General features: G+C 48.1%; 1 protein-coding gene across 7 annotated transcripts in view; it reads left to right on the forward strand.

The window, feature by feature from the left end:
* The window catches only part of LOC140715853 (tyrosine-protein kinase Fyn-like), a 269,606-nt gene that overhangs the window by 214,858 nt on the left and 27,461 nt on the right, over positions 1 to 27,287 (forward strand). For all 7 annotated transcript variants that reach the window (XM_073028301.1, XM_073028300.1, XM_073028303.1 and 4 more), the window contains 4 exons: positions 9,046 to 9,145; positions 19,861 to 19,959; positions 20,198 to 20,301; positions 21,510 to 21,659. In XM_073028301.1, the coding sequence (XP_072884402.1) occupies positions 9,046 to 9,145; positions 19,861 to 19,959; positions 20,198 to 20,301; positions 21,510 to 21,659 (453 nt within the window). The remainder of the gene's footprint in view (positions 1 to 9,045; positions 9,146 to 19,860; positions 19,960 to 20,197; positions 20,302 to 21,509; positions 21,660 to 27,287) is intronic.

A 27,287-nucleotide genomic window follows, 5' to 3' on the forward strand; every position in this document is an offset into this window, starting at 1 on the left:
CTGCCTGAATGCTCTGACAGTCAGTAGCTGAGGCTTTATAAGGCACTGGTCGGACTTCATTTCCATCCAATTCAACTCGTTTAATTGTCATTCAACTGTACAGGAATACCCATGAATACAGCCAAAACATCACGGAAACCAGTCGGACTCTGTCTACACTCCTCACTACCTCAGTAAACTTACCTACTGCCTGTCGTGCCGCTGGTATTTAGGGTAGCAATGTCTGTCCATATCATCACACACAGACACCGAAGGATTCTTCACTACTGTTTCCGTAACAAGTTTTTCTCTGACCAGTCAGGGTTGTTCGCCTGAGCGGAACCCCCGATCCTAGACCACTCTTAGTCTGGCCTCTAACCTTTGACCTGTTTGGCATGGGTGACCCTACCAGGAGCCAAAGCACAAGGCCATGACTCTGTAGTAATGTGGCTCTCGAGGTCATTGGGGCACACGAGCCTCCAGAGCACGCCGAGGTTGTGGTCCTCTTGGGGGACCTCAGTAGGGCAACCGGCATAATCAAAGACCTCACTCAGCCCAGACACTCCCTCCTTCCCCTGTCCATTCCTCAGCCCTGTCCTCAGCCCTGTCCCAGACATTCCCTCCTTCCCCTGTCCATTCCTCAGCCCTGTCCTCAGCCCTGTCCCAGACATTCCTCAGCCCTGTCCCAGACATTCCCTCCTTCCCCTGTCCATTCCTCAGCCCTGTCCTCAGCCCTGTCCCAGACATTCCCTCCTTCCCCTGTCCATTCCTCAGCCCTGTCCCAGACATTCCCTCCTTCCCCTGTCCATTCCTCAGCCCTGTCCCAGACATTCCTCAGCCCTGTCCTCAGCCCTGTCCCAGACATTCCCTCCTTCCCCTGTCCATTCCTCAGCCCTGTCCTCAGCCCTGTCCCAGACATTCCTCAGCCCTGTCCTCAGCCCTGTCCCAGACATTCCCTCCTTCCCCTGTCCATTCCTCAGCCCTGTCCCAGACATTCCCTCCTTCCCCTGTCCATTCCTCAGCCCTGTCCTCAGCCCTGTCCCAGACATTCCTCAGCCCTGTCCTCAGCCCTGTCCCAGACATTCCTCAGCCCTGTCCTCAGCCCTGTCCCAGACATTCCCTCCTTCCCCTGTCCATTCCTCAGCCCTGTCCCAGACATTCCCTCCTTCCCCTGTCCATTCCTCAGCCCTGTCCCAGACATTCCTCAGCCCTGTCCTCAGCCCTGTCCCAGACATTCCCTCCTTCCCCTGTCCATTCCTCAGCCCTGTCCTCAGCCCTGTCCCAGACATTCCCTCCTTCCCCTGTCCATTCCTCAGCCCTGTCCCAGACATTCCCTCCTTCCCCTGTCCATTCCTCAGCCCTGTCCTCAGCCCTGTCCCAGACATTCCTCAGCCCTGTCCATTCAGTCAGAAGACACTGAAGCCTGAAAGCACATGGCATCAGGCTCAAAAAGCAGCCTTCACCCCACTGTTAGGGTCATAGAGAAGTACAGCATAGAAACAGGCCCTTTGGCCCATCTAGTCCATGCCAAATCCATTTAAACTGCCTACTCCCACTGACCTGCACCGGGACCACAGCCCTCCGTACCCCTACCAACCGTGTACAGATCTAAACTTCTATAAAAACAATTGAAATCAAGCTAGTGTGCTCCACGTGTGCTGGCAGCTCGTTCCACACTAAGGCCATTGAAAGGTTATCTTGACCTCACAGTCTAACTCATCACAGCCTTGGACTTTATTACCTGTCTCTGCTGCACTTTCTCTGTAGCAGGTACACTTCATTCTGCAACACACTCAAACACACACACACACACACACACACACACACAGACACTCAAACACACACACACTCAAACACACACACACACACACTCAAACACACACACATACACAGACACACACTCAAACACACACACACACACTCAAACACACACACACACTCAAACACACACACACACACACACACACTCAAACACACACACATACACAGACACACACTCAAACACACACACACACACACACAGACACTCAAACACACACATAGAAACACACACACACACAAACACACACACACACACAGACACACACTCAAACACACACACACACACACACAGACACTCAAACACACACATAGAAACACACACACACACAAACACACACACATACACAGACACACACTCAAACACACACACACACACAGACACTCAAACACACACATAGAAACACACACACACACAAACACACACACATACACAGACACACACTCAAACACACACACACACACACACACACACAGACACACACTCAAACACACACACACACACACACACACACACACACACACACACACACACACACACACACACACACACTCACACACACTCACACACACACACACACACACACACACTCGTGGCCCAAAACGCCGACTGCATCTCCTCACCATAGATGGTATCCGACTTGATGATTTGCTAGCTTTACCGGAGTTATTTCCGTACAGCGGTGTGCCGAGAAACAAGTTGAGTGTTTAGGCTTCCACTACCCTCTGGGATAGAGAATTTCAGAGAATCATCAACCTCTGAGTGACAAGATTTTCCATCTACTCAGTCTGTTAATTTTATGGTCATACACACAAGGGTATCAGATAAGCAGCGTTCAACAAGAAAAACATAAATGAATCATAAATTATCACCATCATCATTATGCGCTGTGTCATATGACGTGGCTGATCATTGTCTTTCTGTGACCATGATTGTTCCTGGCAAATTTTTCTACAGAAGTGGTTTGCCATTGCCTTCTTCTGGGCAGTGTCTTTACAAGACGGGTGACCCCAGCCTTTATCAATACTCTTCAGAGATTGTCTGCCTGGTGTCAGTGGTCACATAACCAGGACTTGTGATCTGCACCGGCTGCTCATATGACCATCCACCACCTGCTCCCATGGCTTCACATGACCCTGATCGGGGGGCTAAGCAGGTGCTACACCTTCTTTGAGGGTGACCTGCAGGATAGAGGAGGGAAGGAGCACCTCACACCTCCTTTGGTAGAGACAAATCTCCACACTGTCACCCACTTATAAATTAAATGTAATTTATAGGCTTTTTTTTAACAAGAAAAATACATTTAGAATAAAAGAAGCAGGTCTACTTTAGTGCGACGTGGGCAAAGTGTTTATTTATTTTTTGAGATACAGTGCAGAACGGGCCCTTCTGGCCTTTGGAGTGATGCCACTCAGCAATTCCACAATCCCAATTGCGGGATAATTCACAATGACCAATTAACCTACCAACCGGTACGTCTCTGGTCTGTGGGAGGAAACCGGAGCACCCGGAGGAAACACACACGGTTACGGGGAGATTGTACAAACTGCTTACAGGCAGTGGTGGGAATTGAACCCGGGTTAACTGTTCTGTAAAGCGTTGTGCTCACCACTATGCTACCATGCCACCCCCAATGTGCAGAGTGTTGCTAAACAGTTGCGGTTGTAATTACAGCTTCAGAGTTTGGTGGTGTGGGTCTTCAGGTTCCTGCACCTCCCACGGGAAGGTAGCAGTAGGTGGCCTGTCCCAGACCTTGGGAAACTTCAGTGATGGATACCCAGCCTCCTTACACGCTACACCATTCACCTTCTAAACCGCCCGATCGAATTGTGCGGTAACTTTGCGGGATCGTGGACTTTTTTCAGGTTTAATATCACCAGCATATTTCGTGAAATTTGTTGAATTTGCGGCAGCGGTACAGTACGATACACGATGCTGCCGGTGACTCGCGGTGGTCCTCAGGGGTCAGTATAGGGAACTCTACTTTCCACATTGTTAGTCAATGATTTAGTTAATGGAATTGATGGGTACGTGGCAAAGTTTGCAGGTGATACGATGATAGGTGGAGAGTTGGGTAGCACTGAGGAAGCAATGTGATTGCAGCACGACTTGGACAGATTGGAAGATGGAAGAATGGGCAAAAAAGTGGCAGATGGAATACGGCGTTAGGAAACGCTTTTTAGTAAAAGGAGCAATAGTGTGGACTATTATCTAAATGGGGATAAGGTTCAAACATCAGAGGAGCAGAGGGACTTAGGAGTCCTCGTGCAAGACTCCCAGAAAATTAATTTACAGGTCAGGTCTGTGGTAAAGCAGGAAAATGCAATGTTGCCATTTATTTCAAACAGAATAGAATATAAAAACAAGGAGATAACGCTGAGCCTTTATAAGACACTAGTCAGGCCACACTTGGAGTATTGTCAACAGTTTTGGGTCCCATATCTCAGAAAGGATGTGTTGTCATTGGAGAGAGTCCAGAGGAGGTTCACGATGATGATTCAGGGAATGAAGGGGTTAACAGATGAGAAACATCTGGAACCCTAGGGCCAGTACTCACTGGAATTTAGAAGAATGCGGGGGATCTCATTGAAACCTTCCGAATGTTGAAAGGACTAGATAGGATGGATGTGGAGAGGATGTTTCCTGTGGTGGGGGTATCCAGAACAAGAGGACACAGCCTCAAAACTGAGGAGTGAACTTTTAGAATGGAAGTAAGGAGGAATTTTTTTTTTAGCCAAAGAATGGTGAATCTGTGGAGTGCTCCGCCACAAACTACGGTGGAGGCCAAGTCTGTGGGTATATTTAAAGCGGAAGTTGATAGATTATTGATCGGTCAGGAGAACAAGGGATATGGTGAGAGGGCAGGTGCATGGGGTTGAATGGGATCTGTGATCAGCCATGACGAAATGGTAGAGGGGACTTGAAGGGCTGAATGGCCTAATTCTGCTCCTATGTTTAATGGTCTATGGTCTTGTAATAATAGAGAAAAAAACCTGCCAGTTACAGTGTTTATATTTGTGTATATAAAATAGCTAAAATAAATAAATAATGCAAAAAATAGGAAATTGAAGAAAAAGTAGAGAGGTAGTGTTCATGGGTTCAATGTCCATTTAGAAATCGGATGGCAGAGGGGAAGAAGCTGTTCCTGAATCATTGAGTGTGTGCCTTCAGGCTCCTGTACCTCCTCCCTGATGAAAAGAAGGCATGTCCTGGGTGATGGGGGTCCTTAATGATGCTACCTTTCTGATGCATTGCCCCTTGATGAGGGGCTTTGGGGCTTCATGGACCCCAAGACCCCTCTGTTCCTCCGCATTGCTGAGAATCCTGCCTTTACCATGTGCTCTGCCTTTAAGTTGTGCAAAGTCTCGCGAAACAGCTCTAACACCCTTAAAGCTGGGAACAGCTTAATCATTCAGATGCAGCTGTTCGGTTGTTTGTAAACTGAAAATTTATCTACCTTTTCCTGATAAATTTCACTTGGCAAGTCTTCTAATAGTACACTTAGATTCTTGTTTGTCTAGTTGGTTAGAATTATGCCGTAGCTTGCAGCATTAAGAACCTGTTGATTACCGTTGAGTGCCTCACTCATCAACGTGAAACAATCCCATGATTACAAGATATGGGGGAAAGGCAAATAAGCTATTTTTAGAGAAGTCCTTCTAAAGGATGTTTTAGGGAGTCGCACAGCACTACAGTAAAGAAACAAGGCCCTTCTGCCCATCTAGTCTGTGCTGCCTCGTCCTGTCAACCTGCATCCGGGCCAACCGTACCCCTACCACCCTTATACCTGTCCGAACTTGTTTGCACTTGAACCCGCACCCTCCTCTTCTACCGGCAGCTCGTTCCACACTGAGTGAAGAAGTCCCCCCCATGTTCCCCTTAAATATTTCACCTTTCAACTTTAACCCATGACGCCTTGTTCTCGCCTCACCCAACCTCAGTGGAAAAAGCCTGCTTGCATCTACCCTGTTTATACCCCTCATAAATTTGTATACCTTTATCAAATCTCCCCTCATTCTCCTACGCTCCAGGGAATAGAGTCCTCACCTATTCAATTCCGCCTAAACTCAGGTCCTGAAGTCCTGAAAACATCCTTGCAACTTTTCTTTGCACTTTTTCAACCTTTTGGGAAAGCGTAAACAGTCGACGTTTCGGACCAAGGGTCCTTCAGGACCCTTCACCAGTCATTTTGGTCGGAAATGTTGGACCGTTTACTCTTCCCCACAGACGCTGAGTTCCTCCTGCAGTTTGTGTGTGCTACTTTTGATTTCCACCATCTGCAGATTTTCTTTTGGTTGTGGTTCCCTTTCAACTTTGTTGACATCTTTCCTGTAGGTGGGTGACCGAACCTGCACACGATACTCCAAATTAGGCCTCACCAACATTTTATACAACTTCAACATAATATCCTATCTCCAGTATAATCTGATTTATAAAGGCCAATGTGCCAAAAAAATAAAAGGAAGAAGGGCCTTGGCCTGAAATGTCAACTGTTTATTCATCTCCATAGATGCTGCCTGGCCTGCTGAGTTCCTCCAGTATTCTGTGTGCGTTGCTCTGGATTTCCAGCATCTGCAGAATCTCTTGTGTTTGCAAAGGCCTCCTAAATGTGAACTTAAGAAGCCTTTGGAGGGAAGTAGTGTTGAAATCTGGTAACACCCACAGAATGCTGGAGGAACTCAGAAGTTCTGCAAAAGATGCCTGGCTTAGTGGGTTAGGGTGCCCCCTTGTTTGCAGGCGAGGGAAGTTGATGGCAGTATCATCATTCTGTGCCGTGTCGTATGACATGGGCGATCATGGCTTTTCCATTTTTGTTCCTGGCAAATTTTTCTACAGAAGTGGTTTGCCATTGCCGCCTTCTGGGCAGTGTCTTTACAAGATGGGTGACCCCAGCCATTATCAATACTCTTCAGAGATTGTCTAGCGTCAGTGGTCGCATAACCAGGACTTGTGATGTGCACCAGCTGCTCATCCGACCATCCACTACCTGCCCCCATGGCTTTACGTGACCCTGATCAGGGGGCTAAGCAGGTGCTACACCTCGCCCAAGAGTGACCTGCAGGCTAGCGGAGGGAAGGAGCACCTCACACCCCCTTTGGTAGAGACGTATCCCCACCCCGTCACCCAGGTGGGAGTAAGGGGAAACTAAATTGGTAGCTTGGTAGCGTAATAGTCAGCACAATCTCTACAGCGTCAGTGATTACTGAACGGGGTTCGATTCCCACCACTGATCTGCTGAACCCCCTGCGTTGAGATACAGTTGTGTTATTGCGTGCAAGAAGCAAGGTTAAAAATACTAATGGTCTGAAGTGGAATCCTTGCATTATCTCAGCTGCAGGAGAAGTAACTAGTGGTAAGTGATCTGGGGCAGGCTTGCGGTTTAACGTCAGGGTCCTTTTTATAGTCACACTTCCTTTCCAGCAAAAGAAACCCACTTGTCAAACCTGCTGGCATTAGCACGACCCAAGCTTCCCATCAGGGAGCTCATTGCCTGTGCAGTCTGGAGCCTGTCACTCCGCTCGGACGCCCAGCCACCAGCGGCGTCTGTGCAAGGCCTTCCCAAACCGATCACTGGGAGCAAAACTCAGGGCATGGTCGTTAGAAAGTTACAGGGTGAAGTTGGCAACAGAGTAGAGAAGCAGGCAGCTCAGTCCAAGCACCTCTGGTGTTGATCAACAGATTATTTATCACATATACATTCAAACAAAGGGCAAAATGCATCATTTGCAATAAGAACCCACACACCTAAGACGTCAGGCCTCCAAACCCCAGTCCCAGGCCCAGACTCCCAGACGTCAGGCCTCCAAACCCCAGTCCCAGGCCCAGACTCCCAGACGTCAGGCCTCCAAACCCCAGTCCCAGGCCCAGACTCCCAGACGTCAGGCCTCCAAACCCCAGTCCCAGGCCCAGACTCCCAGACGTCAGGCCTCCAAACCCCAGTCCTTGGCCTGGACGCACAGACATGAGGCCACCAATCCCCAGTCCTTGGCCTGGACGCACAGACATGAGGCCACCAATCCCCAGTCCTTGGCCTGGACGCACAGACATGAGGCCACCAATCCCCAGTCCTTGGCCTGGACGCACAGACATGAGGCCACCAATCCCCAGTCCTTGGCCTGGACGCACAGACATGAGGCCACCAATCCCCAGTCATTGGCCTGGACGCACAGACATGAGGCCACCAATCCCCAGTCATTGGCCTGGACGCACAGACATGAGGCCACCAATCCCCAGTCATTGGCCTGGACGCACAGACATGAGGCCACCAATCCCCAGTCATTGGCCTGGACGCACAGACATGAGGCCACCAAACCCCAGTCCTTGGCCTGGACGCACAGACATGAGGCCACCAATCCCCAGTCCTTGGTCCGGACGCACAGACATGAGGCCACCAATCCCCAGTCCTTGGCCTGGACGCACAGACATGAGGCCACCAATCCCCAGTCCTTGGCCTGGACGCACAGACATGAGGCCACCAATCCCCAGTCCTTGGCCTGGACGCACAGACATGAGGCCACCAATCCCCAGTCCTTGGCCTGGACGCACAGACATGAGGCCACCAATCCCCAGTCCTTGGCCTGGACGCACAGACATGAGGCCACCAATCCCCAGTCATTGGCCTGGACGCACAGACATGAGGCCACCAATCCCCAGTCATTGGCCTGGACGCACAGACATGAGGCCACCAATCCCCAGTCATTGGCCTGGACGCACAGACATGAGGCCACCAATCCCCAGTCATTGGCCTGGACGCACAGACATGAGGCCACCAATCCCCAGTCCTTGGCCTGGACGCACAGACATGAGGCCACCAATCCCCAGTCCTTGGTCCGGACTTGCAGACATTCTAATTCTGAACGTTTCAAATTACGAGCCTTGACTTCCAGGCTCGACCTCCAGATTTGATCTTTGACCTTTAGGCTCCGAGCTCCGAAATTGACCCCAGGAATGACTGGTCGCGGGACTCTGAACTCCAGACAGGTGCGGGCGCCCGACTTCGCGACTCGCCCGTCCCGAGGAGATCTATTGATCTTGCGTCTCCTCTTGCCCTCGAGAGCGTGGTAGTGAGCTCCCTCTTGAATCGCAGCTGTGACTCAGAGAGGCCGCCCAGACTCTGATGAAAGTCACAGCAAGCGTTTTAGGATGTGGAATTTCTCGATCAAGCGGAGGGCAGTTCTGTAATGCGTTTCCTGTATTACCCGTCGATAAAGCAGCCAGTAACTGCGTTCTGTGTTTAATCCCGTCAGGAGGAGTGACATTGTTCATCGCGTTGTACGACTATGATGCCAGGACTGAGGATGATCTCACCTTCAGGAAAGGAGAGAAGTTCCACATAATCAACAACTCGTAAGTACATCTGCGCGGGCGCTACTGTGCGGCAGGTAGATAAGCCCAACACCCAGGACTCTGCAGATGCTGGAAATCCAGAGAAACTCACACAACATCTGGAGGAACTCAGCAGGTCAGTTGGCAGCCATGGAGAGGAATAAACAGTCAGCATTTCAGGTCAAGACCCTTCTTCAGGACAGAAAGGAAAGTGGGAAGAAATTTGGGGCAGGGATAGAAACATAGAAAATAGGTGCAGGAGTAGCCTGCACCACCACTCAGTATGATCATGGCTGATCATCCAACTCGGAACCCTGTACTTGCTTTCTCTCCATACCCCCTGATCCCTTTAGCCACAAGGGCCATATCTAACTCCCTCTTAAATATAGCCAATGAACCGGCCTCAACTGTTTCCTGTGGCAGAGAATTCCACAGATTCACCACTCTCTGTGTGAAGAAGTTTTTCCTCATCTCGGTCCTAAAAGGTTTCCCCTTTATCCTTAAACTGTGACCCCTCGTTCTGGACTCCCCCAACATTGGAAACATCGGTACCCCACTAGTCACCGCCTGCCATTCTGAAAAGGTCCTGTTTATTCCCACTCTTTGCTTCCTGTCTGCCAACCAATTCTCTATCCACATCAATACCATACCCCCAATACTGTGTGCTTTAAGTTTGCACACTAATCTCCTGTGTGGGACCTTGTCAAAAGCCTTTTGAAAATCCAAATATACCACATCCACTCATTCTCCCCTATCCACTCTACTAGTTACATCCTCAAAAAATTCTATAAGGTGGGGAGTGCAGGCAGGCAGGTGAACACAAGAAAGTCTGGAAATCCAAAGAAACACACACAGATCACTGGAGGAACTCGGCAGGTCAGGCAGCATCTGTGGAAAAGAATAGACAGTCGGCGTTTCAGGCCGAGATCCTTCATTGAGACTGACAGGTGAAACCAGGGGAGAGAGAAGATGGGTGGGTGAGTGGGGGAGGGGAATGCTGTAAGAAACCGAGAGGTGATTGGTAGAAGAGGCAAAGTGCTGAAGAAGAAAGAATCTGATTGGAGAGGAGAGTGGACCATGGGAGAAAGGGAAGGAGGAGGGGCACTAGATTAGGGTGAACGGTAGGTGAGGGGAAGAGACAGGGTAATAGAGAAGTCAGAATGGAGAATGGAAAAGGAGAGAAAGGGGAGGGGGTAATCATTGGACTTTGGAGAAATCAATGCTCATGCCATCAGGTTGGAATATGAGGTGTTGCTCCTCTGACCTGAGAGTGGCCTCATGGTGGCGCTAGAGGAAGCCACAGACCAACATATCGGAATGGGAAAGGGGGAATGGAATAAAAATGGCTGCTCACCGGGAAATCCTCACTGTAGATAAACTGGTAAATTGTTTTTCCATTGTGATCACATGTACCAGGTACGGTGATGACTTGGGCGGCCTGATAGTTTCGCGGTTAGTGTAACGATACCACAGTACCAGCAACCCAGGTTCAATTCCCGCTACTGACTGTAAGGAGTTTGTACATTCTCCCTGTGACCACGTGGGTTTCCTCTGGGTGCTCTGGTTTCCTCCCACAGTCCAAAGGTATACAGCTTAGTAGGTTAACTGGTCACATGGGTGTAATTGGGCAGCAAAGGCTCTCTGGGCCGAAGGAGCTGGTACCGGGTTGCATCTCCCAATAAATCGTGAGGCCAAGCATCCATCTTATCGTACTAGAGAATTGTTCAGGAGTCTGAATACAGCAGGGGAGAAGCTGTCCTCGAGCCCGGTGGTACATGCTCTCAAGCTTTTGTAATTTCTGCCTGACTGGGGTGGGGGGGGGGGGAGAAGGGAGTATGCCTGGGGGTGGGTGGGTCATAGACTCCACGAAACCACGGAGAGATGTGGACACAGCTCTGCACATCACAGGAACCAGCCTCCCCTCCATGGACTCTGTCTGCACTCCTCACTACCAGCATAATCAAAGACCCCCACCGACCCTGGACAATGTCTCTTCTCCCCCCTCCCATTGGGCAGAAGATACAGAAGCCTGAAAGCATGTCCCACCAGGCTGAAGGGCAGCTTCTGCCCCACTGTTACCAGACTCTTGAATGGACCTCTTGGATGATAAGATGGACTCATGACCAGCCAACCTGCCTCGTTCATGATCTTGCACCTTACTGTCTGCACTCTCCCTGTGGCTGCAACACTTTATTTTGCTTCTGTTATTGTTTAAACTTGTCCTACCTCAATCATCATCCATGTCATATGAAATCTTCATCATATGCCATGTCATATGACATCATCATTATGTGCCATGTTGTATGACATAGGCGATCACGGTCTTTCCATGACCATGACTGTCCTTGGCAAATTTGTCTACAGAAGTGGTTTGCCATTGCCTTCTTCTGGGCAGTGTCTTCACAAGACGGGTGACCCCAGCCATTATCAATACTCTTCAGAGATTGTCTGCCTGGCGTCAGTGGTCGCATAACCAGGACTTGTGATCTGCACCGGCTGCTCATACAACCATCCACCACCTGCCCCCATGGGTTCACATGACCCGGATCAGGGGGTAAGCAGGTGCTACACCTTGTCCAAGGGTGACCTGCAGGCCAGCAGAGGGAAGGAGCATCTTGCACTTCCAGTGGTAGAGACGCATCTCCACCCTGACACCCAACTACCTCGATGCACTGTCGTAATGAATCGATCTGTATGAATAGTGTGCAGGTCAGGGTTTTCAGTAAATGTGACAATAATAAATCAATTTACTGACAGATTGCTTTTAGTTCCCATTGTCAGCATCTGCTATCTAGTGCCTCCATTTCCTGAGGTTTAACGAGTTTTGTTTGTACATTAGTGAGGTTTAGTAAACTTGAAAGTTGGTGATTTTAATTCTGTTAGTTTTCACCCGTTTCTCGTAGACAAAATGGCTTTGGTACAGGGGTTCCCAATCTTCTTTATGCCATGGACCGATACCATTGAGCAAGGGGTCCGTGGACCCCGGGGGGGTAGGAGCCCCTGCTTCAGTGGGATTTGATTTTAATCCCGTATTCCGAGTGCCGTGAGTTTCTGTGAAAATGTTACAGTCAGGAAGCAGAACCCAGCGCAGTTGCTGTTCGCTGTAATTAATCAATTCCCCATCCAGACCGTTCACAGAGTCGGGTTTAAAACAAGATCGTCAGTGTCTCTGAACCTGTCAGTGCATCCACTGGCCTCAGCAGGAGCAACACCGAAATACCTCCCATTGCAATGTTGAAAATGAGTCCCGATACAGGCAGGGTGTCAGCCAGCTGTGTACTCCTCTCCATAGACGCTGGCAAGTTCCTCCAGCATTTTGTCTGTGTTGCACAAGATTTCCAGCATGTCTTGTTTACCAAAATGCTTTGTCTCTGACGACCAGCAGATTTTAATTCTCCAAAATTCTCTTTCCCCCCAACACCCACTATAATGACACAGGTGTAGTTATGTCACCTGTCTGTTGAAGGGCTGAGAGGGGGAATGGATCAGTCATGACGACGTGGCGGAACAGATTCGATGGGCCAAATGGATTCTGCTCCTTTTTTGAAATATTTGTTTTCTAATATTAATGCAGTTCCGTTGAGCCATTTATTGGAATCCCAGAGGATGTCAGTTTAAAAACGTGGGCTTTGACTGCCCCCTGGTGGCTAACCGTTTCTCTTTTCATTGACAACCAAAGGCAGAGTCAAAATCAGAGTCAGCTTTAATACCACCGGCATATATCGGGAAATTTGTTAACTTTGCAGCAGCAGTAGTATAATGCAATACATGATATATAAGAAAAACTGAATTACAGTATGTGTGTATATATATATTTAAATTTAAAACAGAAATGAGATAGTGTTCATAGGTTCAATTTAGAAATTGGATGGCAGAGGGGGCAAAGCTGGTCCTGAATCATTGACTGTGTGACTTCTGATGGTAGCCATTTGAATAAGGCTTGTCCTGGGTGATGGGGGTCCTTAATGATGGACGTCACCTTTCTGAGGCACCACTCCTTAGTATAGCCGTGGCCTTGCATCGATGTGTTGGGACCAGGGTTAGATCCTCAGAGATATCGACACCAAGAAACTTGAAGTTGCTCAATGACGCAGAATTTGCAGGAAAAGCAGTGATTTCTAATTTGTAATTAATACAAGGAAGATCAATAACAAGTGCAAAATGTCCCAGGAGTTGTGAATTGGCACCGGCTGTTGTCTGAGGGGTTTTTCTGCTGAACCATGATTGCTTAGTAGTTGAAACAGATTGATCTGTATGCCAGGCAAGTTCTTCATTGTATCTCATCCAGTCGAGTTTATTGCCATTCAACTGCATACGTGTATACCGTCAAATGAGACAGTGTTTCTCCAGACCAGGGTGTAAAGCACTGTAGTACACGTAACTCACAATAACTTGGGAAAGTGAGGATGACACCTACTGATGACTCACAGGTAACTAAACAAAGTAAAGTGAATAAGTTGAATATTGTACCGTACAGAACAGATTAACCGGTGACACTTCGAATACGATGAGGCAGGAAGTTCAGAATCCTAATGGCCTGAGGGAAGAAACTGTTTCCCATCCTGACCGTTCTAGTCTTTATGCATCGGAGTCTCCAGCCTGATGGTAGAAAGTCAAAATGGATGCTGGATGGATGTTTGGGATCCTTGATAATACTAAGGGCCCTGTGTACGCAGCGCTCCTGAGAAATGTCCCCGATGGATGGGAGGGAGACCGCAGTGAACCTCTCGGCCGTTCTCACAGTCCTTAGTAGGGACTTCCAGTCCGATGCTCGGCTGCTCCCACATCAGATGGAAATGCAACTTGTCAGGACGCTCTCAATGGTGCTCCCGTAAAATGCAGTTGTGATGGGGGGAGCCTCGCTACCCTCAGACTCCTCAGGAAGTGGAGGCACTGTTATTCAGGGAGGTGATGTTGAGGGACCAGGTGAGGCCATCCGTGATATGAACTCCCAGGAACTTGGTGCGTTTAAATCTCTCCATGGAGGAGCGATGTATTCGCAAAGGGAGATTGTTCAACTGTACCTTCCTGAAATCCACACTGGTTTCCTTGGTCTTCTCCACGTTCAAACTTAGGTTTTTATTCTCACACCAATCCCCCAGCCACTCCACGTCCTCACTGCACTCCGTCCAATGTGCTCTCGGTACATGCGACAATAATAAATTAATTTACCAATTTATACATGACTCTGTGAAGCTTGCCCCTGATAATGAAAGGTATATACACTTCTCCACTAGCCAGATGATTATTAATGTTGGTCTGAAGAAAAGAGCAATTTAAAATCATTGTCTCTCATTCCTTCAGGTTGTTAGGAGCTTTTAAAATGTCAGGTTTTAAATTTATTTCCTTTTCTGTCTTATTTGTGAGGCACTCTCAATCCAATCGTTCCTCCATCTGTGCGTGCTTGGCGTAGAATTCTCTGATCCGCTCTCCCCCTCCTTGGCCGTGCTCTGACTGCTGGTTTTGAGATTCACGGACCTGGCTGAGGAGCAATGAGACTCGACGTGCCGTCGTCAAGCCTCTCTCCCAGACACCATGGCACTAATAACCCTCTGAGCTGAAGGGTGAAGGAAGCATCTCCTCAGGGCTCACTGAGACAAATCAGACTCCGAATCAGTGATATCATCACTGAATATGCCAGGGAATTCGCTGCCTTGTGACAGCAGTACAGTGCAAGTCTTAAACATTAGGGCTAAGGTTAGAGTAAATAAAACAAAAGAGGTAGAGTTCACGAGTTCAAAATCCATTCAGAAATCCGATGGTGGAGGGGAAGAAGCTGTTCCTGAAACATTGAGTGTGTGTCTTCAGGCTCCTGTACCTCCTCCCTGATGGTAGCAATGAGAAGAGGGGTCTTCAGGCTCTTGTCCCTCCTCCTTGATGGTAGTGATGAGAAGAGGGGTCTTCAGGCTCCTGAACCTCCTCCCTGATGGTAGTAATGAGAAGAGGGGTCTTCAGGCTCCTGTACCTCCTCCCTGATGGTAGTAATGAGAAGAGGGGTCTTCAGGCTCCTGTACCTCCTCCCTGATGGTAGTAATGAGAAGAGGGGCCTTCAGGCTCCTGTACCTCCTCCCTGATGGTAGTAATGAGAAGAGGGGCCTTCAGGCTCCTGTACCTCCTCCCTGATGGTAGTAATGAGAAGAGGGGTCTTCAGGCTCCTGTACCTCCTCCCTGGTGGTAGTAATGAGAAGAGGGGTCTTCAGGCTCCTGTACCCCCTCCCTGATGGTAGTGATGAGAAGAGGGGTCTTCAGGCTCCTGTACCCCCTCCCTGATGGTAGCAATGAGAAGAGGGGTCTTCAGGCTCCTGTCCCTCCTCCCTGATGGTAGCGATGAGAAGAGGGGTCTTCAGGCTCCTGTCCCTCCTCCCTGATGGTAGCGATGAGAAGAGGGGTCTTCAGGCTCCTGTACCTCCTCCCTGATGGTAGTAATGAGAAGAGGGGTCTTCAGGCTCCTGTACCTCCTCCCTGATGGTAGTAATGAGAAGAGGGGTCTTCAGGCTCCTGTACCTCCTCCCTGATGGTAGTAATGAGAAGAGGGGTCTTCAGGCTCCTGTACCTCCTCCCTGGTGGTAGTAATGAGAAGAGGGGTCTTCAGGCTCCTGTACCTCCTCCCTGATGGTAGTAATGAGAAGAGGGGTCTTCAGGCTCCTGTACCTCCTCCCTGGTGGTAGTAATGAGAAGAGGGGTCTTCAGGCTCCTGTACCTCCTCCCTGGTGGTAGTAATGAGAAGAGGGGTCTTCAGGCTCCTGTCCCTGCTCCCTGATGGTAGTAATGAGAAGAGGGGTCTTCAGGCTCCTGTCCCTGCTCCCTGATGGTAGTAATGAGAAGAGGGGTCTTCAGGCTCCTGTACCTCCTCCCTGATGGTAGTAATGAGAAGAGGGGTCTTCAGGCTCCTGTACCTCCTCCCTGATGGTAGTAATGAGAAGAGGGGTCTTCAGGCTCCTGTACCTCCTCCCTGATGGTAGTAATGAGAAGAGGGGTCTTCAGGCTCCTGTACCTGCTCCCTGATGCACAACAAGACGTTTTTCAGGACCATGGTGCTACATGAAACAATTCAAAAACTACACTAGACTACAGACCTACTCAGGACTGCATAAAGTGCACAAAACTGTGCAGGCATTACAATAAATAATAAACAAGACAATAAGCACAGTGGAGGGCAGTAAGTTGGTGTCAGTCCAGAAGCCTCAGGACTCGCACCAGGTTCAAGAACAGTAACTACCCCTCAACCATCAGGCTGTTGAACAAAAGGGGATAACTACACTCATCTATTGAGATGCTTCTAGAACCAATGGTCTCACTTTAAGGACACTTTATCTCATTATCTCATGTTCTTGTTATTCATTGCTATTTATTTATATTTGCATTTGCACAGTTTGTTGTCTTCTGCACTCTGGTTGATCTTTCACTGATCCTGTTATAGTTACTATTCTATAGATTTCATGAGTATGCCCACAGGAAAAAATAATCTCAGGGTTGTACGTGGTGACATGCATTTACTCTGATAATAAATTTTACTTTTAACTTTGAACTGACAGAGACGATGGGGTGCTGTACCAATAGCGAGGCAGAGCCCAATGGGTTACCCACCATCAGAGGGGCAGTTATAACAGAATGGGGAATGTTGGCAAGAGCACTTGACAGTGTCTCATCTGCCCTCTCAGGTGGACATAAAATACTCCCGGGGACCTCTCCTTAAAAAGAGCAGGAAGCTGCCTCTGTTGGCTGACTAGTATTCACATCTCGCTTTGAAACAGATAGACTTTATCTTTGCTGATTTCTGCACTCAGGGATGCTCGATCAGGTTTGTGACCACTGCTCTGTTGGGGGATAACTTGCTCCTGTTCCAGTGTTGATGCGACTAGTGAGACGATGGCAGAGGAGGGTGTGCTCAGGGCAGTTTCGGAGCTGATCTTCTATATAAGGACTTTGTGCATCCCGAGCCGAGATCTCCAGCTGCCTTCAGGACCTACGGAGATCGGTACCAATGAACATCAAAACAAATCGGGCCAAGGCCCTACATCAACTGGAGAAGTGTCTTGGCCTGCAAAGCCTTGCGTGTTCTGTGTGCTTTGGTGACTTTAGGCCTGAAATGTCAACTGTTCATTCCTCTGCTCGCCCTGCTGAATTCCTCCAGCATTTAGTGTGTGTTGCCGCAGATTTCCGGTTTCTGCAGAAACTCTTGTTACCTCTTGAGAGGTATAGATAGGGTAAATGCAAGCAGGTTTTTTACACTGAGGTTCAGTGAGACTAGAACTAGAGGTCACAGGTTAAGGGTGAAAGGTGAAATATATGTGCTGACACTGGGTTCAAAGGAGATTCATGAAAATGATTCCAGGATTGAATGGCTTGTCATATGAGGAGCATTTGATGGCTCTGGGTCTGTATTTACTAGGCTGCAGAAGAATGAGGGGTGACCTCATTGAAACCTGTTGAATGGTAAAGGCCTTGACAGAGTGAATGTGGAGAGAATGTTTCCTGTGATGAGAGAGTCTAGGAGAAGAGGACACAGCCTGAGAATAGAAAGGCATCCTTTTAGAACAGAGATGAGGAGGCATTTCTTTGGCCGGAAAGTGGTGAATCCATGTAATTCTTTGCCACAGGGAGCTGTGGCGGCCAAGTCTTTATTTATATTTAAGGAAGAGGTTAATAGTTTCTTGGTTGGTCAGGGCATGAAGGGATACGGGGAGAAGACCGGAGATTGGGGCTGAGAGGAAAGATGGAATCAGCCATGATGAAATGGTGGAGCAGATGGCCTAATGGCTTAATTCTACTCCTATATCTTATGGTTTTAAGGTAAAAAGGCACTCGTGAGGGGAACCTCTTCACTCAGTGGATCGTGAGTGTGTGGAGCAAGCTGCCAGTGTAAGTGGTGCATGCAAGTTCAATTTCAGTGTTTGAGAGAAGTTTGGATAGGTGCATGGATGGGAGGGGTTATAGTCCAGATGCGTCGATGAGTCAAGCTCTTCAAATAGTTTGGCATGGACTAGATGGACTGAAGGGCCTGTTTCTATGCTGTAGTTTTCTACAACTCCGTGACACTTATCTCCAGTTTGGTACCAATACCTGGCGTAATTCACAGTGTCAACAGCAGATGGCAGTGATGGTCTAATTAGTATCGTTTGTGTGTGTGTGTGTGTGTGTGTGTGTGTGTGTGTGTGTGTGTGTGTGTGTGTGTGTGTGTGTGTGTGTGTGTGTGTGTGTGTGTTTCTCTGTGTGTGTGTGTGTGTGTGTGTTTCTCTGTGTGTGCGCGAAGTAGCCGCCCCTCAGTCTGCTGGGCGTTCACACTCACACTTCCAGCTTTATCTGTTTCTACAGACAGAATTTTGCTTTGATACTTAAAATAAATAACACCAAAGGCAGGTTTGATCTTTGGCTGAAGTGACTTCACACAATAATCAAGTTGATAGGGTGGTTAAGAAGGCAAATGGACTTCATTAGATGGGGGATTGAGTTCGAGGGTAAAACTCTGGTGAGACTGCACTTGGAGCACTGTGTTCAGTTCTGGTTGCTCCATTATAGGAAGGATGTGGAAGCTTTAGAGAGGGGGCAGAGGAGATTCGCCAGGTTGCTGCCTGGATTAGAGAGTGTGTCTTGTGAGGAAAAGTTGAGCAAGCTGGGTCTTTTCTCTTTGGAGTGAAGGAGGATGAGAGGTGACTTGATAGAGGTGTATAAGATGATAAGAGGGAAAGAGACTTGTTCCTAGGGCAGGGATGGCTAATACAAGGGGGTATAACTTTAAGGTGATTGGAGGACCATATAGGGGAAGATATCAGAGGTAAGATATTCATATCCATACTGCTCATCTGTAGAATGACGTGAGTATGGATGGTCCATACTGTTCATCTGTAGAATGACATGAGTACGGATGGTCCATACTGCTCATCTGTAGAATGACGTGAGTACGGATGGTCCATACTGTTCATCTGTAGAATGACATGAGTATGGATGGTCCATACTGCTCATCTGTAGAATGACGTGAGTACGGATGGTCCATACTGCTCATCTGTAGAATGACGTGAGTATGGATGGTCCATACTGTTCATCTGTAGAATGACGTGAGTACGGATGGTCCATACTGCTCATCTGTAGAATGACGTGAGTATGGATGGTCCATACTGTTCATCTGTAGAATGACGTGAGTATGGATGGTCCATACTGTTCATCTGTAGAATGACGTGAGTACGGATGGTCCATACTGCTCATCTGTAGAATGACGTGAGTACGGATGGTCCATACTGCTCATCTGTAGAATGACGTGAGTACGGATGGTCCATACTGCTCATCTGTAGAATGACGTGAGTACGGATGGTCCATACTGCTCATCTGTAGAATGACGTAAGGACAAGCAAAGTCCAGCTCTCTTCAGCTTCTTCAGAAGCTCAAGGTTCTGGCGAGCTTTCCTGACAGTGTAGGAAGTGTTCAGGGACCACGTGAGGTTGTGTGTGATGTGCACTCCCAGGAGTGTCAAACTGCTTGCCATTTCCACCGCTGTACTGCGGACGTAAAGGGGTCGGGGAGGGGGGGATGGTATCAGTGGTGCCAGTTACTGTCCATGGCTTACGGGTGAGACTTTGGCAAAAGGAACTATCTTGCTTGGGATGGACCTGATGGGTTGAAATGGCTATTTGCATGCTGTAAGTGTGTTTCATACGTGTATAACTCTATAAAGAATGATAAGGTTTGAGTCTGAAACGTGTGGGTCTGTTGACTGATGTCTGGCTTTGACTGTCTTCCAGGGAAGGAGACTGGTGGGAGGCTCGCTCGCTGACTACAGGAAGGACAGGATTCATTCCCAGTAACTACGTGGCCCCCGTGGACTCGATCCAAGCAGAGGAGTACGTCACCGCACCGCGCTCGACAGATGGCTTTACCCGTTTAAAGCCCTAGCCCCTGGTTGACCGGGACATTTCACGCTGGGCTCTGCTCAGTCACCAAGATCAGATAAGACCCCGCTCTAACTGAGTCGGCCGCCTATCCACTTCCCATTAGCGAAGGCTGCAGGTCAATAAATTCTCGGTGCCCCTGGCATTGGGAGTATTTATGTTGTTGTTTCTGTTTGCTTTCCATCGGCAGATGGTACTTCGGCAAGATGGGTCGCAAAGATGCGGAGAGGATGATTCTGTGTCCTGGTAACCCGAGAGGCACATTCCTGATCCGGGAGAGTGAGACGACCAAAGGTGTGGGCATCGTTGTCTCGTGTACAAGAACAATTATTTCTGTACTTACCCAGAACACAAGATTCTCAGATTCACAGATTAATTTGTACAGTACAATGCTAAAGGCACATAGATATAGCTAGGGTGCCTAAGATCTTTGCACAGTGCTGTAGTAATTTTATGTTTTGCACTGTACTACTGCCGCAAAAGAAAATGAATTTCATGACAGATGTGAGTGATGATAAGCCTGATTCTGATATGGGTCTCTATTGTGGACGGAGAGTGGCAAGGGGGTAGGGAGAGGGGAATCGTGGTTTGGGAAAAGAAGGAGGGAGAGGGGAGGGAGCGGGAAGCACCAGAGAGACATTCTGTAATGATTAATAAACCAATTGTTCGAAATCAGATGACCTTGCCTGCTGTCTCAGGGCTGGGTGTGTCTGCACCCACCCCACCCCCTGCCCCAGTGCTCCTTCTCTGCCCCCTGTCCCACGTCCCTTCCGCAGCACTCCACCCTCACCATCCCATCGTCCTTTGCTCCCGCCAGATTTACAAACTTGCTCTCCACTCCACGTTGACAAATACAGCATGATGAAATGGCAGAGCAGATTTGATGGGCTAAATGGCCTAATTCTGCTCCTATGTCTAACGGTATAGCATGTTTCCTAAATCACAGCAAAGCTACAGGGAAAGTGGTGTGCAAGTAGACAATTAGGACATGACTCCGACGGGGTGAATTGTGGGCCGAGATTTCATCCTATGGTACCAGAGAGCTATTCAATAATCTCACAGCAGCGGGGTAGAAACTGTCCTCGAGCCTGGCGGGGCGAGCTTTCAGGCTTTTGTATCTTCTGCCCGATGGGAGAGGGGAGAAGACAGAAGGTCAGGCAGAAGTTTATTTTCATCCGCCTGTGCATATGTACAGCCAAACGAAACAACGTTCCTCCGGACCACAGTCCACCCACAATACCCGTATCACACGCAGCACGTAAACCAAAACATTATCACAGATAAGTTAATAAAATATAATTCAAAAGGCACGTGGTGCACAGCACAGGCGAACAGTAAATGCGTAGAGATGAGGTCTGGATGGTGTTAGGGAATTCATTAGTCTGGGGTGGGAGGGGTTGACTATACTGGCTGCAGTGGGAAGTGTAGGCAGAGTCTATGGAGGGGAGGGCTGGTTTCCACCTGCCGATGCTTTTAGTGACACAAGCTGTTCCTCTCCCTAGGTGCCTACTCTCTGTCCGTCCGGGACTGGGACGAGGTGAAGGGAGACCACGTGAAGCATTATAAGATCCGTAAGCTGGATAATGGTGGGTATTACATCACCACTCGAGCCCAGTTCGAGACAGTACAACAACTGGTCCATCACTACACAGGTATGTTCAACACATGAGGTTGTAACCCTAGATACCTGCAGAAACAGAAATGGTCAAATAATAATTAATGAACAGGATTCACCGGGCTCACCAAATTCTTTGTTAGTTGAAAGGGCAGACCAGATCTTAGTTACTGATTGAGCATATAAATTTGATTTTGTGGGAGAGAGCACACTGAACTATCCTTTTCCTGCTCTTTGATATTGATGTTCATGACTATATATGAATATTTTTCCAAGATTTGTATCTCTGAATCATTATCATTAAAACCTTCAGGAGGGCAATTAATGGGATTGCGGTTCAGTTGAAAAATTTTCATCCAGTTGACCCCAATCAGCAGCACAAGCGTGTAGACTGGATTTTTATATCATGTCACTGGGTATTGGAAAGAGTACGTTAAGTGTTCACTGTGGCGTGAATTCTAGTCTGTCGGTTTCCCGCTCCAGTGGTTTTGAATATACACAGTTCTGACGTAGCAGTGCCTACCTGCCTCAGCCATTATGAACAAAGGGGCTACTAACCTGAGGTCAAAGGTCACTTTCCTCAGCCCCACACCTGGAGGCAGGTGCAACAATTTAACAGGCAGCAATCAAATAAAGATTCCCGGAGTCAGACCCGAGCCAATTTAATACCAATGAACAACACACACAAAATGCTGGAGGAACTCTGCAGGCCTGGCAGCGTCCGTGGATTACTCCTTTCCCCACCCGCTGCCCAGCCTGCTGAGCTCCTCCAGCATTTTGTATGGGCTGCTTTGGATTTCCAGCATCTGCAGATTTTCTCAGAAGGGGAGGAGGACAAGAGATTGATGATTGAGACCAGGTGAGGGGGGCAAATGGATGGGTGAGTGGGGGAGAGAGGATGAGGTTAGAAGCTGGGAGATGATAGGTGGGAAAGGTCAAGGTCTGAAGAAGAAGGAATCTGACAGGAGAGGAGAGTGGGCCACGGGAGAAAGAGATGGAGGAGGGGCACAGAAGGGGTGAGAGAGGAGCTGGAGTGGGAAATGCACAAAGAGCGAAGGTGGAGGGTGGTGTAATTCCTGGAAGTTAGAGAAATCAATGTTCATGCCATCAGATTGGAAGCTAGCCTGCAGAATATGAGGTGTTGATCCTCCAACGAGTTCCTCCAGCATTTTGTGGGTGTTGGTCTGGATTTCCAGCAGAATCTCTTTTGTTACTACCTGTACGCAGGTTGGTCACGGAAGGGAACAGACATCCGTTCTAACGCATGTTCTTTCATCCGCACTTGATTAATCTCTGCGTCAGAAGGTGTTCAAAGAGCAGGAAAAGGTAGATCTGATGTGTTGAATCCACTTTGGCCCAGGTGTTTCGCATCATCTCGTGGAGTTAAATATTGTGATATCCTGTTGCAAATGTTGAGTTTCAATCAATGCATTTCCAGTCATAGACTCATAGGAAAGTACAGCACAGAGACAGGCCTTTTGGCCCATCCAGTCCCTGTTGAACCATTCTAAACGGCCTATTCCCATCAACCTGCACCAGGATCATAGCCCTCCGTACCCCTCCCATCCATGTACCTATCCAAACCTCTCTTGAATGTTGAGATAATTTTATATGCCTCTATCAAATCTCCCCTCATTCTCCAACACGCCAAGGAATAAAGTCCAAATCTATTCAACCTCAGGTCCTCCGGGCAGCAACCTTGTAAATTTTCTCTGCACTTTCAATCTTTCCTGCAGGTAGCCGACCAAAACTGCACAATACTCCAATTGACTGAGTTATTCTACAATACGATTTAGAAATAGGAATTAAGTCAGTGTTGATAACGTATAGCAAGAGGCTTTTAAAGAGCTAACATTTCTGCTTAAGATGTCAGCATGTTATTTATTGAGAGAAAGATCTCAAATAATTAAGCAATACTTGAGTACTTTCTTTAGCCCCCTCATGCCTGAGCATTATTACAGAGACTGCATAATGCAACACATGTAAACAGCTTGGGATCATCTTACAGCTTGTGATTGGCTTATGGTGTGCCCCTGGGCGTGGAAGTGTGCCTGCCAAAAGCTGGGCAGATCCAATCAGGCTCATGAATGCCCGCTCGCTCCGCCCTGAACTATTCACAAGGCGATGAAAGGTGTTGTCTCATCAAGGTACTCACTCACCGGTAACCTGCCGATGCCTGGGTTTCTCCACGTCCACCTTTGACACCCTGACTAATCAAGAACCTGTCAACATCTGCTTTAAATATACCCAGTGACACCTCCACCTCCACAGCCGCCTGTGGCAACGAATTCCACAGATTCACCACCCTCTGGCTAAAGAAATTCCTCCTCATCTCCGTTCTAAAGGGACGATCTGTTCGCAGGCTGGCTTTAGGCTCTCCCACTGTTGGAAACATATTCTCCACATCCATTCTCTCTAGGCCTTTCAACATGTGATAGACGTTAATGCAATTCCTCATTAATGCATTCTTCGAAACTCCAGAGAGTACAGGCCCAGAGCCCCTCATATGTTAACCCTTACATTCCTGGGATCATTCTCGTGAACCTCCTCTTGTTGTGTCGCTCCAATGTCAGTACATCGTTCGATAAGGGTGTCCAAAACTGCTCACAACACAAATGCAAATCAAAGCATTTTGCTAAAACACACTTGCCCAAGCTAAACACAACACTGATAATCAGGTCCTGTCACACGTTAGTAGGGTAAAGCCGGCTCTAATCACAGAACGACATCACAGCGACAGGTGAGCCATGAACCCGAGAACTATATTCACCCACATTACAAAGTGAAAAGTCCCCGGTGAGTAACCAGGAAGGGATCTTTAGTGTACCTCCACCAGGCAGAAGGATATTTTCACACCTTACTTTGCGATCTGTTTTCTATCAATTACAACTTCCTTTGAACATACATAACAAGGAACATTACAGTGCAGCAAAGCTTCTTGGGCCCACAATGTTGTGCTGACCCTTCCATCCACTCTGAGATCAATCCAACCTTTCCCTTCTACATCTCTACGGCCCGTTCCGTCACTGGTGTTTAGGGCAGCAATGAAGTCCCTCCATCTCTGGCGGTGTTCAGAGCTTCCTTCTTCACATCAGTAACTTCCTCTCGGATTTCACTCCTGTCAGTCATGCAGGTCCCGGGTGGAGGCTCAGGAATACCGTCGCACTCAGATATCGAAGGGTTCTTCATTGCTCTTTCTGTAACTTTTTTTTTTGAACTGTCAGGGTTGTCAGCCCTGAGCTGAACCCCCGAACCTGGAGGACCGGTGGACCACTCTTAGTCTGGCCTCCACCCTTTGACCTGTTTGGCATGAGTGACCCTACCCAGAGCCAGAGCATAAAACCCTGACTCCAGCCAGCATAGCTCTCCGGGTCAGTGAGGCACGCAAGCCTCCAAACCCTACGACAAGGCTGCGGTCCTCCTGGAGGAATCCCTCCTACACAGCACTCCATTTTTCTATCATCCATGAGCCTATCTAAGAGTTTCTAAATGTCCCTGATGTATCTGTCTCTACCACCACCCCTGACAGTGCATTCCACGCACCCTCCACTCTCTATGTAAATAACTTAGCTCTGGCATCTCCACTTATACTTTCCTCTAATCACCTTAAAATGATGCCCCCTTGTATGAGCCATTTCTGCCCTGGGAAATGAATTGGTTGTTTAATTGTCCATCATATATACCATGAAAGTCATATATACCGTGAATACAGCTGTATAATTGCACCTTTATGGGAAGGCACTGTTGCTCAAAGGGCACGAGTTCAAGCTGTAAGTGAAATGTTTCATTATTGCATATTTATGAGAGATGCATTGAGAAGATTCTCAAATATTGTACTGGATTCAAAGGCCACTGCTCTGCCGTTTATTCCCAAGCTGATGAAAGTTTCCACTCTGCAACATGTTTGCTTTGTTGGTTGTTGTACGTTTTCAGATCTTTGCTCTGCAGAATGGCACAGTTTTCACTTCCCCCTGCCCAAGCATTTAAGCCACGTCACAGGAAGGTGTGCCAACGTGGACAGCACCAGCAGGAATATAAGGGGAGGAGAAACTGAAAGTTATTGTGTGGTTCTCAAATCAAACGTGAACTTGTGATCTTTTAGTTCCCATCATCAATGTATGATGATGACCCCTGGCATTTATATTAATGAAAAATATCAGAAGTATGTAACAGGTTAATCTCAGCACGGAATTTCAGGCACTGTGGCATTCTGCGGGTATTCTTGAAAGCCATCTCTTTTACGCTTAAGCCTTTGTGACTTTCTGGGAAATCTGAGACGCTCTTGTCGTGTTTGCTATTGCAGTGTTCGGTTGCAGGGTGCAATCTGGTCAGGCCTAGATGCTCAGGGCAAACGGACAGCAGTAGACGTAGGAAGGGCCTGCCTATTTACTTAACAACTTAAACAAAAAAACCTGTCTCTGAGGATGGTCACTTTATTCATGTAGACACACGGCGTAGAACAGACCTTTCCAGCAACACACCAACTTAACCCTAGCTTAGTCACAGGGCAATTTACAATGAAGGGCCTGCCTATTTACTTAACAACTTAAACAAAAGAAACTGTCTCTGAGGAGGGTCACTTTATTCATGTAGACACACGGCGTAGAACAGACCAACTTAACCCTAGCTTAGTCACAGGGCAATTTACAACGACCAATCAACCTACCAACCGATCGAATGTTGAAAGGCCTCGATAGTGTGGATGTTTCCTATGGTCGGGAAGTCTAGGACCAGAGGACACAGCGTCAGAATAGAGGAATGTCATTTTAGAACGGCGATGAGGAGGAATTTCTTTAGCCAGAGAGTGATGAATCTGTGGAATTCATTGCCACAGGCAGCTGTGGAGGCCAAGTCATTGGGTATATTTATGGCAGGGGTAGTTTCTTGATTAGTCAGAGTGCGGGGAGAGGGCAGGCGGTTGGGGCTGAGAGGGAAAGTGGGTCAGCCATGATGAAATTGCTGATTATGGGCCAAATTGCCTAATTCTGCTCCTATATCATGTGGGTTTATTATGGAGCCACACAACTTTGGACCGTGAGACGAAACTAGAGCACCCGGAGGAGGCTCGGAGGACTGTTCACGGGGAGGATGTACAGATTCCTTACAGACGGAGTGGAATTGAGCTCTGAACTCCATATCACCCTGAGCTGTAATAGTGTCGCACCAACTGCTGTGTTTCTGCCTACTAAATTATTTTCTGTACAAATCTATCCTTCTTTAGTTTTGCAAACGGACAGGAAATATTGTCCTAGGTAAGAAACTGAAAGCTCTTCATTGTCCATAAGGTCAAGGAGCAGAATTAAACCATTTGGCCCATCAAGTCTGACTTGGCCTCCACAGCTGTCTGTTGCACCAAATTCCACACATTCTCCACTCTCTGGCCAAAGAAATTCCTCCTCATCTCAGTCCTAAATAGACGTCCCTCTATTCTGAGGCTGTGCCCTCTGGTCTTAGACTCCCCCACCGAAGGAAACGGCCTTTCTATATCCACTCTATCGAGGCCTTTCAACATTCAATAGGTATCAATGAGATCACCCCTCGTTCTTCTGAATTCCAGTGAGCACAGATCCAGACGCATCAAATTCTCCTCATATGATAAGCTGTTCAATCCTGGAATCACTTTCATGAACCGTGTTTGAACCCCGTCCAATGACAGCACAGATAT

The sequence above is a fragment of the Hemitrygon akajei genome, chromosome 24 (assembly GCF_048418815.1).
Source record: "Hemitrygon akajei chromosome 24, sHemAka1.3, whole genome shotgun sequence".
Lineage (NCBI taxonomy): Eukaryota > Metazoa > Chordata > Chondrichthyes > Myliobatiformes > Dasyatidae > Hemitrygon > Hemitrygon akajei.